We start from the raw sequence: 20,822 nt of genomic DNA, 5'->3' as shown, positions 1-20,822 counted from the left end.
TATTATACAAAAAGAAGGCTCCATGCTCAATGGATTTTCATGATGAATAATAAATCATTTTTTGGACTTTGAAATGTACAGAAAATATCAGCAAAATTTATCCTTCTTATCTTGCAACGCAAGTTGATGGCAGTGATACTGAAGACTATCAAGCCGATAATGAATTAAGTATTTACCTCGAAATAACAAATTACATAATAAAAAACAATTTTTTGGCACGTACTAACAATTTCTCGGCAACAGCATATTTGTCAACAAGCCGTATTGTTCTTCTACCTTTTTTTCTCTCTTCAGAGAGAATATTGTTGGTAAAAATCTCTCAGGAGAACCTGATAAGTAAGTTCTCTTAAACTTTAGTAATGATCACTGATAGTGCTTTGTGCTTGTTGTTCGTGATATTTACAGAAAGTTCTGATACGATATCTAAACATTGGTTGTTAGAAGCTCTTCCTTATTATGGTAGCTTGTGAAAAAAGACATAAAAATTATCGTTAAGTGCAAATATTCTCTTTATCATTTTCCATGACTTGAAGGGCTCTGACCTCATTAGTTGCTGAAATGTTCGTAGTTGACTCTCGTCTTTCAAATTTCATTTGACGGCAACAACATTACTCGTATGTTCCCTTCTCCAATTTCAATGAATATTATAAGGTTTTCTTTGAAGTGAGGGGAAGTAATACAGAAATTATCACAGGATTCCAACCAGATCAAAATAATTTCCCACAGCAGAATAATTATTCTTTCATGTAACACTTGATAAGTAACTTACTTACTATTGTGGTGAAATAGTATATTTCGCACCTAGGGCCGAAAATGAGACTTTTCTGGCTCGAAATCGGTTTTCAAGTCCGAGGCCGTAGGCCGAGGACTAGAAAAGATTGAGAGCCGGAAAAACATTTTTGCCCATGGTGAGAACGTTATTTTTCGCCACACAGAAAAATAAACAATATATATATATATATATTAGAATAATTGTCTATTATAAGCACTTCCGAAAGCAAAAGTGGAAGGTCATAGCTCTAGCAAATCTGAGGTAATCTGAATATCAGGAAATTGTCCAAGTATTTTTATTTTTTATTCTGATTTGTCTAAATAACCTAAAAGATTATGTTCAATTATGTAAGAGGTTGAATTTATACTTTTTATTCTTCCAAATGACAATAAGATGATATTATTATAAATTTTTTGATTCTTGAATAATAATCACAAATAATGAAAAGTTTTTTGATCAGCTGTTTTAGCACACTTGAAATTTGGCCAATCTGGATGTCAACAATGCTTGTTGTCGTCGACTTCGGGAGTTTAGGTTAGAAGTTCTATCCTACTCTGAAAATCGAATTTGAATAGTTTATAATACGGTATATATCTTATCTGTTTTTCATTCATCCAAATAAAATGATAGTATCTTATTGCAGAATACTTATTCAATTCTAGAAGCATAAACTGATTCCATTTTGTAAACACGTTCACATCAAATCAGAATCAGCTGACTTCAAGGTTATTTTACAGCCCTAGGGCCGTAAAACTTTTACCGGCCTGGTCAGAAAACAATCATTTTCGGCCTCCATATGACGCACGAAAACCAGCTCATTACATCCAAGTGGGGCGAAAAACTATTTTCATAACTCCACGATAGAAAAAAGAATAGTTCATTCTTCTCATGAGAATTCTCCAATAGACAAATTACCTACTCGTATAGAGTCCTGCTAAGATTCTCATACCTATAGATGAGATATATCGATTATAGATTATTTTCCATATTGTTTCTTGACACTTCAATAAATTATATTTTATAGATTCCTTCCCTTCGGCTCGTGTCCAAATTTCCTATCACCATGTGTAATAATTGTTAAACATTTGATTTTTGACTATGGTTAATCCAGTTTGCTGGGTTGCATTTAGTCTGGTGCCGCTAATTGTGCCGCAATTACCGATATAAGGTAATTGAAAACCCACAAAGGACAGTACATCCACCTGTTTCTCATCAGAATTCTTCCCGTATTATTCATGCTATTAATAGCCGAGAACACATTTGGAAATCATCCTCAGCAAAGCGAGATTAATCACGATTCTGAAAACGTAAGCAAACATGTATCTTACATAAGCACTATCATGTTCAACAACTTCTTTATCACATAAAAATTTCAATTCAAAAAAAGTTTTATTTGTCATCTCATAAAAAATGTTTACTTTACAGCGTTTTACTGTGGGCAGATTCAGATATTGTGAATATTCAGAAATTAAATTTGGAATATATATATAAATAAATGGAATCTATTTTTATGATTGATATCTTTTGAATTTGAGTACCTAACGTCTCTGTAATGTGATGCATCAAAACCACTTCTCTATCAAGCTGGTTTCCGGCGTTGCAATCTATAAGGAAGTAACGAATTTCTAACACAAAAATTGAACATTTGAGGTGTTGCTTGTCCTCTTGTTGCTTTGATCGTAGTAGAGTTTACTCTTGTACCAATATTAGTATAACCAAAATACATAAAAAAAGAGTTTCAAGAGAATGAGTGTATTTATTTTATTACAATCAATGATTGTATTTAGATATTGATTGCATCTAATGAGGTGATGCATGTAGTTTATGTTGAAAGGAAGTTATTACAGGATATGCTTGAAGATGAAGACACCACTCACATTAAAGATTCATCAATTTAGAAATGAAATTCCTATCCTGAAATTCGAGGAACCTATGAAATTATTTCGACAAGGCTTATGAATCATACATTGGATTAGGATTATCCAAAAGAACATGGATAATTTACTGCTCCTTGCATGGCTAAAGTTATCATTTTTTATGCTGTATTTAGTTTATTTGACGCTGATTATTACACAAGTAGAATAATCGTGTTGATGATTTTTGCATACAACGATGTAGAAATATTTCAATTAATAGATACCCATAAACCGTTCAAGGTTTATTGAGTTATAGGTTCGCGCTTAAATTTTCTCTCATTCAAATGTTCACTGCTGTTTCATAGTCATTTGTTGATTTCTCTCAGATGAAAGATAATAAAACAGTCCATAAAATCCAGTATGTATTATTACAAACGCTTAGTAAATAAAACACCTTCTCTAATGTATTTCCTTGTAATTTGTTGACAATGATGATGATGATGATGATGATGATGATGGTGGTTGAGTTTTGTACTGCAAGGAATCCTTCATTCGTAAATATTATTTTTTAAATAATAAAACGTTTCCATGGTAGCAATGCCATGTGAATAGCATTATGTCTTGTAGGGAAAATACAACAGATGCAGTAACATGAGCCTGCGACTAACTTACAGTTCTAGAATATTATTTCATATAATTTCAGTTCAAACAACATAGAAATTATTGTTTTCAAAATGTATTTGTACTGAATATCGAAAATATACTATCGATTAAAATCGCTGGAAAGCTGTTGGGTTTTTTTTGGAAAATTGATTCTTTGGTAACCGTAGTTGAATTTGATGGATAAAAGATTAGAAAAGCCACGAGATGTTTTGTATTCCTGTACACCCACACTAAACTTACATAGATCTACTTATTTGCTAGTCCCATTCATTTCCTCCCCCTCTTTCCATGCATATGGAGAGACGACATCTGTCGAAATTGAATTTCTTCAGATTGATGTGGGTTCGAGAAGAAAAACTCCAACAGACATGACACGTCATAACTTATAGGCCTAATATTATTTCTGTGTGAGTGATGTTAAGGCGTTTCCTCTTCTAACTTGTTATGTATCATGTTATTTATTTATCATCATAATATTGATTTATTTTTCTAGGTTAGAGAAGTGTGTGCGTCTAAATATTGTAGTGCTAATAGAAGTTATAATGTTGTAATTTTGACATTAACACTACTAATATAACACACTGTAGTTCTTAGAATGTTCAATCAAGTTTGTTGTTATTATTGCAGGACACGATTTAGAATTGTCACAACTTCTTATTTATCAAGAAAAAACAATTTTAGTTTCGTCGGCTAAACTGATATCAATATCTGGTGAACGTAGATATAACGAGAAACAACCAAAACTATCCTCTATATTTTTAATCTATGATTGTAATAATTGTTTGTGACAAGATCAAGTCTTGTCATCTAATATGAATATCAGCACTTTCACTACAAGAAGAAAGTTTCTCATTGATTTCTCAAGTAACTGGGTACAAAAATTAGATGTTTACCGTACTCTGGAGTGGGAAACGGTTAAATCCTGGAGATCGTGGATTGAAGATAGTGATTGCAATCATATTGTAAGATGTCTGTTATCGTCGACTAACGACCTTTCTCAGCTATAACTGATTGACCTAATGTAACGACGCGCACTAGGCCTATGTCCATCCCTGGCAATGTCGCCTGCTTCATTCCAAGTCTGTGATGGTCGCATAGTGATAGACATTATGACCTCTTCAGGAGGGCTTTCATTACCAACGGGAAGTAATTGTCCTCTAGGATATACTATGAAAGAGGAAGTAAAAATCAACTATTGATAGATCTAACTTTCGAATCCATTTCCCTGGCCAAATATGATTTGAAGACGAGATCGATGGATCGTGACTCATCAACGTGATTATAACAATTTTCTCATTTGTTTCAAGTTTTTTGTAGTCTAAAATTTTTGATTAATCGACGTGAATATATGTGAGGTTTGGAGACAAATATACACTCTTTTTCAATTTAAAGGTCACCAACCACCAGAGGAAAAATGTCAAGAAATGTGTGTAATTTATACTCCTATTTTTGCCCTTGTTCAGGTGAGAAAAAATATTTAAAATACCATATATGGGACTGAAGCATCAAATGTGCAAGTATATTCTATTATATGAAATCTATCAATATAAGCTATTTGAAAGAGTTTAGACATAAAATAATTTCATCAATAAAATCGACTAATACAGTTGCTGGAATATGATGGGCATCCTGTAGTTTTTAGTCTTGGCAGTGTGATGAAGCTGAGACTTTTTTATTTTCAACGCGAAAGCCGCCGGTAAATGAAGTCATCTTGTAATAAACTACCGATCGATAAAAACATGGAATCCTTGTCTAAAATAATATGGAGTGGAGGCAATAAATAAGGCTTCAAAGACAAAGGTGATATCATACCAATTAACATCAGAATTATTGGTAATAAGACTCTATTATGAGATGTAGCTTCCAGAATTAATTGGTTATACTCTTAATAGCATGATTGGTTGAAAATACCCATTCACCTATAAAAAATTAATCTCACACGTTTATTACCCGATAGAATCAATGCTGTTCATTCAATTGCGATTTTTCCTGAATGAAAATGAAACAAATGTTTTTTTTCATAGCAGTGTAAGATGTTTCCTGTTGCAAGAGTTCGCAAATGATAACAGTGGTATGGATATGTTAATTGTATTTGTCAATATACGCTTCTCTGTGATAACTGTGTACTTGTTACTGTGTGTAGTATTCAGTAGCAGTTTAGTAGTAGTAGTAACACCTTTCAGTGTAGTAGGTTCAAGTACTTGAATGGTTTTTCTTCTCTCATGTCACTATGCCACTGTGACTCTCATCACACTAGAGTAGCACATCGTTCTCTCTCACTTACTCTCTCTCTGTCTCTTCCATATACACACTCTCTACTCTTTCCTTCTCACTCTTTCTTTCTCTTTCCAATCGTATTGAGAAACAGAGTAAAGTATTGAATCCCAATCAGGTGTCTTTGAAACACTCATGGACACCTCAGCTTGTGTTGAAAGAGCTCCAGTCACTGGGCGTACATCACGCGACACTCGTCAAATAGGAATTTTGAGGAATTTACATTCTTGAATTAAATTTACAAAGTAAATTTATTTTCAATAGAATAAGTTATGAATTATGATTTTAAAAATCTGTAATCTGTAGACGAATCGTATAATCAGCATAATAGCTATGCTATTACCATCGCTCTAAAAAACGCAATCTATCAACATTTATCAATGTGATGTCATTATATGAGATTTGACTTGAAACTTTTTTGAACAAGTTCAGATCTCAGTGATTGAAATCGTAACAGATACTGTAGGAACAGAGTATTCGTCTATGTATCCCTTTGTTCGTGTACAGGTCACAATTTAATATATTGTTTTCAATGCTTATTATTATGTTCTATGCGCACCGTGCACTAAATGTTACAATAATCTTTGTAGCCATTTCCACAGACGAGCGTGACTCAACTCTCTTATCTAATGCTCTTAAAACTCACCTGTTCCTATAAAAGTCAATAGTGTTTCCGAAATTGAAGTAGATAATGTTTCAAGTGGCTTTATGAAACACACACATACAATACAAAGTTACAAGTTTTCTGTATGATTGAGCTGTATGAATATTGTTGTCTCTATCTCGTTTTACTTGTTCCTCAAATACTATACTATCAAAAAACATGGAAAGATATTGTAATTAATGATTTTCTTGTATTGTGTTGTGAAAATAACTGAAGAAAGTACTGAGAAACAGACTGAAATTTCAATCCCCCTATGGCCTCGAGAATTCACGAGTAACTTGAAATTATCTACATGACCAATGCAACAATTGATGAAACAAGAATGTGCTAGTTACAAGATTGTAGAGCATTAAATTATCTTCCATTCCATGTATAATTCGACTATTTTACGCATTCCCATACGACAGTTGCAGCAGTTTTAGTTTTGAGTGACAAATCTCAATATTTGCAACAAGTGAATTTTTCGAATATCGCACTATTCTTCCATCATAAATTGGCAGTGTGATTCAGTATGAACATTCATATTGAGTACCTATTGGAACGTCTGCGAAACTAAACAAAGGGGGTGTTTCTAAACTTCCTACCAAACAAAGACACTCAAAACTAAAACTGCTGCAACTGTCGTATGGGAATGCGTAAAATAGTCGAATTATACATGGAATGGAAGATAATTTAATGCTCTACAATCTTGTAACTAGCACATTCTTGTTTCATCAATTGTTGAAAAGTTATAAGACCTGAAAGATCGAAAAATGGAAGAAAAACTAGATTTTTGAAAATGCATCACTTTAGAACATAAATATCTCGTAAAGTATCAGATTTATCGAAAACCTCTACCAAACAAAACATGTAGGAAATTTATTAAGTTTCATTTTGATGTAGTTGATAATGTCAATAGAACAAATTGTTTCCAAAATATAAGCATGTAAGTAATAAGTGGAAAATGCAACTTTCAAACCACCTTATCCCTTCAGCACATGATGTAGGGGTTCGGATTTTTGATATGCTCACCTCCAAACTAGTATCAACAAAGCTGCAAAGTCGAAAATTGTGTTCCAAACAGTCCCTTCAAATTTCTTTGTCAACTCATCCATTGTTGCTGAACAGAAAATTTCACTCTCAACACTAAAACTGCTGCAACAGTCGTAGGGAAATGCGTAAAATAGTGAAAATATACATCAAATAAAAGATAATTTGATGCTCTATCAGCTCATTCTAATCAGCACGGATTTTTCCATCAATCGTTCAAAAACTATAAGGCCGAAAAGATGAAAACATTGGAGGCAGAAGTCTTTTTTCAAAAAATCTCTCACCTTCAAGAGCGGATATCTCAGAAACTATGAGAGATATGGAAAAATGTAAGGGACAAGACTTGTTGGTAACGTTGTAAGCTTCAATTTTTCACAGAATACAATAATGTTCAAAAGATGCATAGTCTCCGAGATATATGCGAAAAATAAAAAAATGGTACTTTCAATCCACCCCCAACCCTTTAGCACAGGGGGTAGGGGTGAGGACTTTTGATTTATGTTAATCCTCTTACTATCCTTAAAAGAGCTGTGGAGTTGAAAATTGTGTTCCAAACTTTTCCCTGCATGATCTTTCGTTGACTGGACTATAATCAGTTGACTAAATTCAAACTGTAGTAAAACATAACTTCTTGATCCGTCAGTATTGCTACTAACAAGACACTAATAAAAACCGACCAATTGACTTCGACGTAAGAAATTTTATCGTATTTTGGTTGCTCATGAAAGTGAATACTTGCAGTGTGCCTTATCACTACTAATTATTTTTTAAAGCCTTGCCTGCGGCAGAAATGTAACGGTGTCTTATCATTCCAAGCAAGGCGTATTATCTCGGCACACATCTATCTGCCTGCATTGGTGTGGGCTCTTCTGAGATATCCGCCCGCCGCGGGCAGATTCCCTTAAACATAGCAGAAGCATCTTTCTAATGTTGACTTCAACTCACTTCCCTAGTTCAACTCACGAACTAACTACCTACATATCCAATAATGTGTTATAATACATCCGTATCATGAAAATGATGAAATATAACTAATTCCAATTGGAACTGATGAATTAGAAAAAACTCAACTTATTGATTCTTCAATGGCTATAAACAAGAAACTGATTCATTTTTCAGTTCATGATAATTTCTCTTTAATACAGGGAAATTTCTCTATATTATATAATACATTTTGATTATTGTATTTTCAGGTTTATTATAATCGAGATTGATCAATCATCAATGTTTAGCAAAAGCTCTACAGTATGCATGAGGGTTCCATAGGAAATTATCATTAATAATTTAGTATACACTATTAAAAGAGCGTTGAATTGTAATAGAAGGATTTTCTAGTGGTAATTAATTTCTTCCCATTATCCGGTCTGTGGAGAACTTTCAAGACAATATTTTATCTTTGAAAAGAATATCAGATCAATGATATTGAGAGGGAAGTGAAGATCCTGTTGACGTGATAATCGGCTAGGAAAATGTACTGGAAAGATAAATAGTGAAATATATTTATTACTTCTCCATTACACATCAATTATGTGTCATTTTTAAGAAGAGGAAACCTATTATTGAATGATTAAATAAATGTTTTACTGCAGTAGCAGAAGTGAACATCAAATGCATTACAACGTCAAATAATAACTAATCAATGCTGATTTGAAGCTATCTTAATAAATTTGGAGCCATTTTGATTGGACCATTCTGAGGTATACGGAAGAAATAGATATATATTTCTCTATTCATCTTTCCAGTACATTTTTGGAGCCGACTAACTCGTCAACAGGATCTCCACTTCCCTTTCCACGCCAAGTATAAAGTGATATGCTTTATCTATAACGATGATAATCATGATTAGCTACTGTGTATTATAGAAACGATAACATTTTTCAAGATTTTAATTCCCTTCGCAATTAGAATATTAGTAATCTAAATGCTGTCATTATTGGAGGTAGAAGCTACCTACGTATACATATAACCAAAATCGTAGCTTCAGATAACCAAAATCCTTACTTCAAGAAGTATGCGAGCGTCGCACGGCAGCAGATCTGTCGAAGTTAGCGTTAGGCTCAACTCACACTAACGCGACTCAGGTCGAGAAGAGACTCGACTCTAGTCGTTGAGCATGTTCTTTTGAATGGTGACGTCGCGGAGACTAGAATCGACTGGTCTGAGTGTCACCATTCGGAAACACTTGCTCTCGACTAGAGTCGAGTCTCTTCTCGACGCAGCATGTGTTTTCAAATGGTGAAACTCAGACCAGTCGACTCTAGTCTCCGCGACCACGCGACTGTGAGACTGAGTCGAGCCTCGACTTGAGTTGCGTAGTACCGTGCACTTTTAAAGAAAGTGAGGTTATGTTTTATGAAAGTGATGTTTTATCATTCTAGATAAGACAATAATAAGAATTAGATAAGACAATATATTCATAATGATTATTATCAAATTTGTTAAATGCAAATTATTGAAGAATTAGATCTTATATTTTCAATAAATTTTGGTTAGAGAATAGAGTAGCATGGAACTGAAGTAGTGACAATGAGCGAAAAAGTCGTTAGGACGAGAGACTGGAGTATCCTCGACTGGAATCGTACGATTTGAGACGAGCTAGTATGAGTTGAGCCTTAAAACGTTAACGTTTTTATTTGAATCGGACAATTTACCACATTTAATGTTATTGATTGGATCTTTTGAAACAACAGATAACGATTTTATCCTGCTATAGCCTGCTTGATAAATCTGAAGTGTAGCCTACGTAGCTAAGCTCTAGCAAAGAACCAACGTACAGTATTTCATTACGTGGGCTTAATTATAGGCCTACGTTTAGAACTAAACAGCTGCAATCATACAATTCTTAAAAATAAGTGAAGCTTTAGATGATATCTTTATGGCTGGTTCAATTTAATCAAGCTTGAAATCTGAGATGCGATTTATCGGTCATGAATTATAATAAAATGACAACACCAAATCAATTCAAATCAAATCAAATTTTTATTTGCCATTTCAAATATAATACAAAACAATGATAAATGTCAAAACAAAGTTAAGCAAGATAGACAATCAAAGTATTCATATAAATAAAAACTTTGTTACACAAAATAACATAATAGGCGCTGCCTGCAAAACCAAGGGTTTTGAGTGCTGGCAGCGAGTACCAAAAAAATTCATAAAAAGTACAATACACAAGTGAAAGAGAAGAAAAATTAATACAAATATGTATGACAATAAAAATGTACAGAATACTGATAATATGAGAAAAGTTGAAGTGTAATACAAATGGAGTAAGTTACTGCTATATTAAATTTTATGATTGGTTGCTGTTATAAGTCAATGTTGATATATATTGTGTTGGAAGGAATATATCTGAAATATAATTGAGAATTGATACAATTATTGATGAACTGTAGTTAGTGAAATGAGATGATGGTGATATTTAATATTATATTATGTTTGTAAGAATTGAGAAGTGTTTATTGATTTTATCCACTCTGCTATTTTTTAGGATTTGCTTTTGTTGTTCTATTTGCTATTAAGTTTTCTGGTAGCAGGTTGATGAGTCTATTGCAGATGTAAGGAAATTGTCTTCGGCATACAGTCATGTCAGTTCTGTTAATCTGATAATTATCTTGCATTCGAAAATTGTAGGTTCGAGCTTGAGGTGTGAATAGATTTCTGTTTTTAATTATGTATAATATAATGTTTTTCACAAATAGTTGCCTAACTGTTAAAACTGGGAATTCTGTAAAAAGGAGATTTGTAGGGTAACGTCTGGGTCGACCAAGTGCTGCTTTAATTAAGTGTTTTTGAATTAAGGAGATTTTGTTAAAATGTACGTCCAATGCCCCACCCCATACCCTAATGCCATACTGTAATACTGACTGGGCGTAAGCAAAGTAAATTAATAGTAATATATTTAAATCACCTAACCCGTTTAACCTGTAAAATTTATGTATAATATGTTTCATCTTTTTACATATATTATCAATGTGAGCGTTCCATTTGAGTTGTGAATCTAACATGACTCCCAGATATTTTGTCTCCCTCACTCTTATCAATGCCTGACATACACAGTTTTCATCCCTCTCCTGCAACCCTTCCAACTCTACATAATGATTATAATATGTACAGGAGTCTGAGAGAGTTTTTACACCATCTTGAAATAGCTCTGTAGGGATAGACCTTTCTGATGGAGAGAAAAGCATGTACACACTTTTTTTTATGTTAAGTGTCAGCGTGTGGTGATCCAGCCAAGATTTAACCCTAGCCAGACCAGCCTCGGCTAAACACTTGACCTCCCGCCAATTTGACCCAGTAAAAATTAAGGCCGTGTCATCTGCAAAGGAGATGGAATGGCATCCATTGATGTCAATTTTCAATAGATCATTGATATATACCAAAAATAATAACGGGGAGAGCACTGTACCCTGTGGAAGACCGTAGTCGGTCAATGTCAGTTTACTGGTGTCAAGGATTTGTATTCTTTCATGCAGGTAACTTTTAAATTAATTTAACACCGTTCCCCGGATACCTATTCTCTCTAGCTTACGTAGAAGGACTTTATGAGGAATGGTATCATAGGCCTTTGCCAGGTCCAAGAACACAGCCAGAGTTTTTCTACTGTTTTTAAAGTTTTCCGTTACAATTCTAACCAACTCAGTCATTGCATCTTCGGTGGATTTACCCTCCTGAAACCCGAATTGATTTACAGCAATAAATTTGTACTTTTCAAGATATTCGACCATTCGTTTTTTTATTATCTTTTCAAATATTTTAGACAGGTTGCTTATAAGGCTGATAGGACGGTAGTTCTCGGGAGCTTTTTTGTCACCTGATTTATGGAGAGGAATTATTTTAGCTATTTTAAAATGTGAAGGAAAATGGCCTAACTCGAAACATTTATTAAATAAAATTGACAATGGTTTGGCTATGAACTCTGCTATATTTTTCAAACATATGTTACCAATACGCATTGGAGTTGAATATTGAATTCAGTAGGTCGTGGCAGGGAAGAGGTGGTCCCTGTGTAACCAAAAATGCAGAATCAGTCTGGCAGGTGGCCTATGCTACACTCCACACTTCAGCATTCCTTACAAATTGCTTCGTATTCGTCCAATGCTGACAGTATGAAGTGAAATGACCGGTGGCCTTGCCGGCCGGCCTACTCATTCCAGTGATAAGCGCGGCGCGGCTTCTTATCACGTAGCTGCATTGGTCACGTGACTGCGGTCGGCTGACACAAGCCACGACGTGATTGACATTTTTATTGTACTCCTAGGGCAGGGGCAGCCGGGCAGCAGTCGTCTTTCAAGCTCTAGCAAATCTATACTCTCTTAAGTCGCCTAATTGCCCTAATTAACAATATTTAGGAGCTGTCTACTTTGGATCCACTATAAATGAACAACGGGACCATTCACAGGAGATAAAAAGCTATGTCTACCTTAGATCCACTATAAATGAACAACGGGACCATTCACAAGAGATAAAATGCCGAATCGAAAGGAGCAGAAGTGTGTTCATTAAGATGGCCTCAGTCTTCAAGACTAGAGATCTAACATTGAATACCAAAGTTAGAATGTTGCGCTGCTATGTTTTTTCGGTACCGTATTGCTATTGACCGAGCAAAGTGAGGTCCAAGATTCAAGTCGACGGTTTTGCATTTCTCTTTATGTTTATATTTTTGATTATATGTTCTGTATTTACGGCGAAACGCGGCAATAGATTTTCATGAAATTTGACAAATATGTTCCTTTTTGAATTTCTCGTCGACGTATATATAAGGTTTTTTGAAATTTTGCATTTTAAGGATAATACAAAAGGTAAAGGAGTCTCTTTCTAATGCCAAAATTACCTTGAAAATCAGACCAAAGAATTATCTTAAATCAGCTGTCGAGTGGATCATTAATTGCATGTGTCATTGCATAACAGCAATTAATTGCGTGTGTCATAATGACACATGCAATTAATATATAAATGATATACTTTACAACTTGGTAAAAAATCATCTGTTTTGTGGACTATTAATTGCATGCGTCATTGCATACAATTTTTATGAACTACTGAATGCACTATCAATTGCAGGCAAGCAATAAATAACTAAACATATTTTACTCTCCACCTTTCTCTGCTTTCTACTCGGGCTGGCCTGTTGCACTACCTCCGTAAACAAAGCCGTAGTGCATTCGTGTGACGCCAGCACTGATAGGGCTCCTACACCAATAGAAATTCGTTGATATCAGCTGATCTATTTCAGCTAGAGTTTGTATTGTAGGGCACAGGAGCCCTACCTGTGCTGACGTCACACGAACGCACTACGGCTTTGTTTACGGAGGTAGTGCCTGTTGCCAGTATGTCTTTAGCTTTTGATGTTAGCATTTTTGATACATCAACCCCAACACTCATTAGCCGTTTTCACGCCGATATCTCGCCGACACGACATACAGACAGGATTTACTCTGATGGACAGTATAAGAGGAGGCTGTGAATTATAACTGCGCGAGGTCTACTGTTCACAGAACTACTAGTATGATGTATGAGTCATGTACACTGACATAAGCTGCAACAGAAAGATTGTAGGCGTATAAGATGTGACTGTTTAGGAGGATTTTGATGGTTTCATGGATGAATCGTCTGACTAATGCTGAAATCACGAATTCTTAGAATTATGGGTAAAATGGGTAAATTAATGGCCAACGAATTGTGTAAAAGCAATAAAGTTGCAGTACTTAGGGCATATTATGAGGAACCTACATCGTTCTCCTTCAGTGCATATTGCAAGGAAGAGTAATGTGATTGAGAGGGGTCGGCAGAAGAAGAATATCATGACTGAAAAATTTGAGAGCCTGATTCTCCATGAACACCGCAGAATTGCTCCTTACACCTGTGGATAGGCGGGTGAAGCTACATGAAGCTACCCTGGTAGCCAAAGTCTGGAAGCGGACAGTCACATAAAGAAGAACAATACGGTATTTCCAAAAAAAAAAAAAAACTAAGATGTATCGAAGTGAGATTAAATGAATAGAATATAGATTACGTAAAATCGAAATTTTAAAGGCTGTTGTTCAATTTGTGTCCAAAAGTAGGTCTAATAATACCTGGAAGAGCAAAAATAGGTGGAAGAATAGAACATAATCTAATAAAGTGCATTGTGAAAATCATTACTACCGTAAGGAACTTTCTGTACGGTCGAGCGAAATGGAGTTGTGCATTTATATATTTATAACTTACAGTACATATATTCTTCCTTTTTTATATATATCCATGCATTTTTATTCGTATTTACCCAAACAAATTATTGCATTTATATTTATGCCTTTAATTGCGCTGGGTTTTGGATGGGTACGATAACCCGTTATTATTATTATTTGCTGTTGGGAGTTCGTTATTCGTAGTAGGCCAATCCTCTATTCTCTAAAGTTGCATGCTGTTCTTTTTTTAGACAATTCATTATACAAGTAGGTAAAACTACTATCATTTCTCGGAACATTATCTCATGGTTCATGAATCTGAAGAATTTGAATAATAAATAATTAATCGTATAATTTTGTGTTCAATTAAATTATTGCTTCTGGTGATATTACGATACTTTCATTTTTTTTAAGCAATATCAAATTTGCTGTATCCTACTCATTATATGGCCATTGCTTGAATACAATCGATTATCCTGTTGTTTTTTTTCAAATCCAAACAAATAGTAAGTAGGCTTATTGAATAGGCTAAATTTGATTTTATTTGTGAAAACCAAGTATTACGAAATTTTCTGAGTAGTAGCCTACTACCTAGCTTTTCTGTCAATAAAATTAGCATTCCTATGGAAATTTTCAACAACTCCTTGTAAAACATCCTGTAATTTGATTTTATTTTTTAAAACCAAGTATTACGAACTTTTTTGAGTAATACTACCTCTAGCTTTCCTGTCAGTAAAATTAGCATTCCTATGGAATTTTTCAACACATTCATGTAAAACATCCAGTAATTTCCATTATCAGTCATTAAATTTCAATAAATATTTTTTATTAAAATCAATGATATGGCCATCAACACAATAGTTCAATATTGACGATCTTGATGGAAAAATGTTGATTCTAGGTAAAGTTTTGTTGACTATCAATAAGATCGAAGAGTGAACAGAATAAGTATGCAGCATCATTATGGTTCTTGAACATAATAGGGGTTATTTCTTATTGATTTTATTTCAAGAAGAACTATAAATTAATTAAGGTGATTGAAAACATTCAATAATTCATATTAAATAGAAGAGAAAATCTATAGGGTGTGTACATACAGGATTTGAACAATGACGTTTCCAATAGATTTTAGATTTCTATAGCTTACAGCGAACAAATTTGAACTCGATACTAATAGTCTATTCTCTCATGTAGAAGTTTCTACAATGAATATTTAAAAAAATATTATGCTATTAAAGCAAACTGGATTAGATAATCGAGTAATTAATAATCATAGAAAAAAGATAGCATAAGAAGATATACCATGGTATAGGGTGTTTATGTTCCAAATTTCACTGTTAACTCAAGCCGATAGTCCTTCCTAGTAGTCATTTTTCGTGAAACTTTGACTCTCATACTGTACCGTACTTATTCTCTCGCCCCAACAAAACAGTAATAATACTAGCAAATAGTCTACAGTTCTCGGCTTGAATTTTAACAAAAGGCAATTTTGTGAAGGAATAGGCCTTCTAACAATATCCAAGGTATATAATATACAGAATGGGTGAAAAGTCCGAGAACGCCTTAATATCCCATACACAAAGGTAATTTGAAGGTGGGTGTGAATGGGGATCCTACTCAAATTGAAAATACTACTTTACTATGACTTTAAACATCTAGTCCACCATCTTGGATCCGCCATATTGAATGCAACTTTATTTTTTTAAATAGGAAGGTGGTCATGCGATACATGGTTTCGATACGGAATTTCAAGAAAAAAAGAATGCCGAAAACTGCATATCCATATCTCAAACCGTTTCAAAGATATTCACATTATTAATCAATATTATTCAAAGCCGAAAGGAGAGAAAAAAGTCTGAGAACGGCTTAATATGTAATACACAACGGTAATTTGATGGTGGGTGTGATTGGTGATCCTACTCAAATTGAAAATACTACTTTACTATGACTTTACAAATCTGGTCCGCCATCTTGGATCCGCCATATTGAATGCAACTTTATTTTTTTAAATAGGAAGGTTGTCATACGATACATGATTTCATTACAGAATTTCAAGACAAAATGAATGGCGAAAACCACACATCGATATCTCAAACCGTTTAGAAGATATTCACATTATTAATCAATACCATGCAAATCAGAAATGAAATACATAAGTGGTATTGATTAATAATATGAATATCTTTTAAACGGTTTGAGATATCGATGTGCGGTTTTCACCATTCATTTTGTCTTAAAATTTCGTATCGAAATCATGTATCGCATGATACATGTACCTTTTTATTTAAAAATATAAAGTTGCATTCAAAATGGTCGATCCAAGATGGTGGACCAGATTTCTATAGTCATAGTAAAGTAGTATTTTCAATTTGAGAAGGATACCCAATCACACCCACCTTGGAATCACATTGTTTTATGAGATACTAAGCCGTTCTCAGACTTTTTCTCTCTTTTCTGCTTTGAATAATATTGATTAATAACGTGAATATCTTTGAAACGGTTTGAGATATGGATATGCGGTTTTCGGCATTCTTTTTTTCTCGAAATTCCGTATCGAAATCATCACCTTCCTATTTAAAAAAATAAAGTTGCATTCAATATGGCGGATCCAAGATGGCGGATCAGATTTTTAAAGTGATAGTAATAATGACTTCACACCCACCGTCAAATTACCTTTGTGTATGAGATATTAAGCCGTTCTTGGACTTTTCACCCACTCTGTATAGGCTAATAATTTAGATTCATTGTGTGAGACTAAAAGTGATATCAGGATATTGAATGCTTCAAAAAAGTCTTAATATAATCGATGGCACGATAATGATAATTTATTTCATTTATGAATGATGAAAACATTCAAGATTTTTTCCAATAAATGCTTCAATAACACAGTTACAATTATTGTACTATGAAAATAATTATAATATTGATAATGTTATTCATATGCTGACTCCAGCGAAGCAATGTCGTACTTTTGGGGATAACGATTCGGAGTTCCATAAAATAGTTTCTTCAATATTTCTTGTAGGAGAGCAGCATGAGTAGTTGATATTTTTCAATGGTTGTAACATCGATGCTTAGTGGAACAAACATTCCAACTGGCTAGCCGAAACTCTACTCGAAAAGTGTTGAAATAGATGATGAAGCAAGAATTTCAATGCTGTATCAGTTGTTTTAACTAGAATAGAGTAGTGAAGTTCAATGACATTTCAACAGCTCTTGAACGTTTGGCATTTTTGCAATGTTTGCTCATGAATGACCAGAATCGCAAACCATTCACTACCTCTCAATGACTGGCATAATTCCAAACTCCAAAGACGCAACATCAAAGTTGAGTGTCATACCTCATTGAAATCATTGATCTTGAATAAATAGTCTAACTTCCAACAAACGCCTCAGATAAAATTCATTCTTTTAATCTGGGGATAAAAATGTTAGTAGGTGTGTCAAGTGTTGAGTTTTCAAGTTGTGGATAGGTGGTCCGCATTTATTTGCTCATTTTTTGAAAAAATATTTTTTGTATAGTAGCGTTCATCGAATTTCCATCTAGTTGTTTACCCTTTTGTCACTATTTGCGATAGCAGAAGTGTTCGGGGTGATTTACAGCATATATAATTGGAATTTCGTTGAACAAATGCAACTTCCAATTTATTTGCATGTGTAGACTGGCTGGCCGCTATTGCTTTATATAAAATGAGCGCTGCTATCCAAAGTTGTTAGTTTGGTGCAAGGATTATCATTCCTGACCGGCAATTGGGACGAGGTACTGGGTTCGATTCCCGGGCTGACAAATAATTTTTGAATGGTAGCGCTCATCGAATTTCTATCTAGCTGTTTACCCTGTTGTCAATACTTGTATTACTTTCCAATCAGATGCAACAAGAGATTGTGTATTTATGAAAACACACAACGTTTTGGAGAGACTGGATAATACGTGATTCTGTGATTTTTTGGAATAAGTACCTCATGCTTGAATGAACCTTAAAGTGTTCAAATGATGAGAAGCAATAATTTTTTATTGTTAATTCACAACTCATTCATTGAAAGAAAATCACCTTATATGAGGAATACCTCAAGTGGAATTTTCTTAAAATTAATCTGCATGAATTCAATAGTCTATTATCTGCGAAATTGTTTGCGTCACTTGAATAGATTCTAGATTAATTTCAGGCTATTGCTAAAAAAAGTTGAATTTTTGTTTTCAGCATGGATGTTAGCAGTGGAGGTGGATATGGCGAGATCAGTGCTATATCTGAGTTCTACAGAGGCAGAGAGATTCTAATCACCGGTGGAACAGGATTCATTGGAAAAGTCCTGGTAGAAAAGCTATTGAGGTCGTGTCCCCATTTATCAAAAATATATCTTATTATTCGATCAAAAAAGGGCAAGGATGTAAGACAACGCCTGAATGAACTGCTCAATGCATCTGTGAGTACATTTCCCATACCATTCAACTTAAGTACTATTCTACCGAAACTGGAAAATATTACCTCCGTCAATATTAACTGTGTAATGTTATTGATAGATTGAGAATTCAGTATTTTTAAATAGTCATATTATAATGTTTTTCAAGCACATCTTAGTAGACATATTTAATCAGCCTAGTTGTGCTACCATAAGTGAGAAAATTTGTAAAAAGGGCAAAAAAGGTTTTTCTAACATCCTTGAAGATTGCAAGAGTAGACTACTCTGATGGACAAGACTTATAATTATCTTGATGGAAAAAAATCTATTTTGAATTCTGAATTCCAATGTGTTATCATTCCAAGAAAAAATAAATATCCATTATTTGATTTATTCACATAATGGAAAACTGGAAGGATTAGCCTATTATTATTATTTATTCGTTATTTTAATTGATTAAACTTATTTACAGGTTTACAACTTTACAAGATGACATACTGATATGAATAACATTGATGGTTAAAATAATAAGGCTATCCTTGTGCTATTTTTCTCCTAAATTAAAGTGATGACTCTATCGGTATATTATAGGCCCTACTGTTAAATACTGCATATAATATACTGTATGTTACCTTTTTTCGTTAGGGCTACTCTTCAATAGAAATAAAAATGAAAATCCAAGTATGCTACCCTTTAAAAAAGGGTACTTGGATTTTTATTTTTTATTTCAATATATGCTACAAATGCATAATTTATTGATAACTACCTTTCCCGGCGAACTTCGTACCGCCAAAAAGTCAATGTATCTCATGTCACACTTGAATTTATTTGGTGAATCATGAATTTTATCTGACAATCAATATTTTCATTTACATCTCAATACTGACTTCCTATGTGCTTAGTCATGCAGCATTTATTATTCCGAAAACATATTCTTCTCAATTAATTGGTAGTAATATCTATCAGTAAAGTGTTGAATTAGAAAAAAATAGGTTAAATCAGTGTTTCAAAGATGAATTTAATGTTTTCATAGTTGTTGGTTGTCAATAGATGGTCCAGGAAATATGCGATGTACGATGAATTACACAGAATTTCATATTGTTTCAATCTTCCATTTTAGGATGAATATAAGCTAAGCATTTAAAAAAAAATTAGTCTGTCATTCTTCAGTAATATTAATGAATGCAATATAAACAACTCTCTTTCATGAGATGAATAATTTTTTCCCAACATTTTCCAGTTTCTCAATGATAGGGGGGTGATAATTATTTGTATAGGTCTTCTGAGGAACGATTATCTACAGCTGGTACCAATCAACTATACTAACTTCAACTCCAAACCACCGTTTTGATACCAGTACACAATTTATCACAGGGTGACGTGTTTATTATACAGCTGGTAATTTTAGATGCTAAATTATAGGTAGCCGCTCGGCCGAAAATTTTGAAAACATAGGTCTGTGAAATGGATTAATAAATAATATTATTATACCCCCTATTAAAATTTCCGGTCAGAAACCATCCTCAATATTCACACAACATATTCCCAAAGTTTCATGCCGCTCTGTCAAGTAGTTTTTGAGTCTATAGGGAACAAATAAACTAACAAACAAACAAGCTAACACACAGACATTAATTTATAAATATATAGATTGTGCATTACCTCATTACAGATATGATAGTTAGGGCCAAGTCATATGAATAGATTTTTCATGCGTTTTTGCACTGGCGGCGGATGAGTCGGCAGGGCAAAAACGCATGAAAAAAACGTCTAGCTTGGCCCTTAGTGTTGGACTACTTTCTTTAATAGAGAAATCGACGAAACTCTGTAATCTTGACAATAAAAATTGATTCAGTTGATTTTTTGAAAGATGAGTAGAGTTCAAGGTGGGTTCTGAATCACAGGAAAGAGGGAAGCTGTTTTTTGACTCACTCATAAATGCTATAGGCCTTCAAGTAAAAACTGCTCCATTTGATTTCAAAAACAATATT

At 33.8% G+C, this 20,822-nt stretch overlaps 1 protein-coding gene across 1 annotated transcript in view; it reads left to right on the top strand.

Moving 5' to 3' along the window:
• LOC111046035 (putative fatty acyl-CoA reductase CG5065) overlaps window positions 1-20,822 on the top strand; it is a 38,693-nt gene that overhangs the window by 7,301 nt on the left and 10,570 nt on the right. Inside the window, 1 exon segment of the mRNA XM_022331520.2 lies at window positions 18,633-18,855. Coding sequence (XP_022187212.2) covers window positions 18,633-18,855 — 223 coding nt within the window.

This window comes from Nilaparvata lugens, chromosome 1 (genome assembly GCF_014356525.2).
Source record: "Nilaparvata lugens isolate BPH chromosome 1, ASM1435652v1, whole genome shotgun sequence".
NCBI classification, from domain to species: Eukaryota; Metazoa; Arthropoda; class Insecta; order Hemiptera; family Delphacidae; genus Nilaparvata; species Nilaparvata lugens.
The sequence above is the reverse complement of the archived record's forward strand: the minus strand, read 5'-3'. Positions and strand labels throughout refer to the sequence as shown.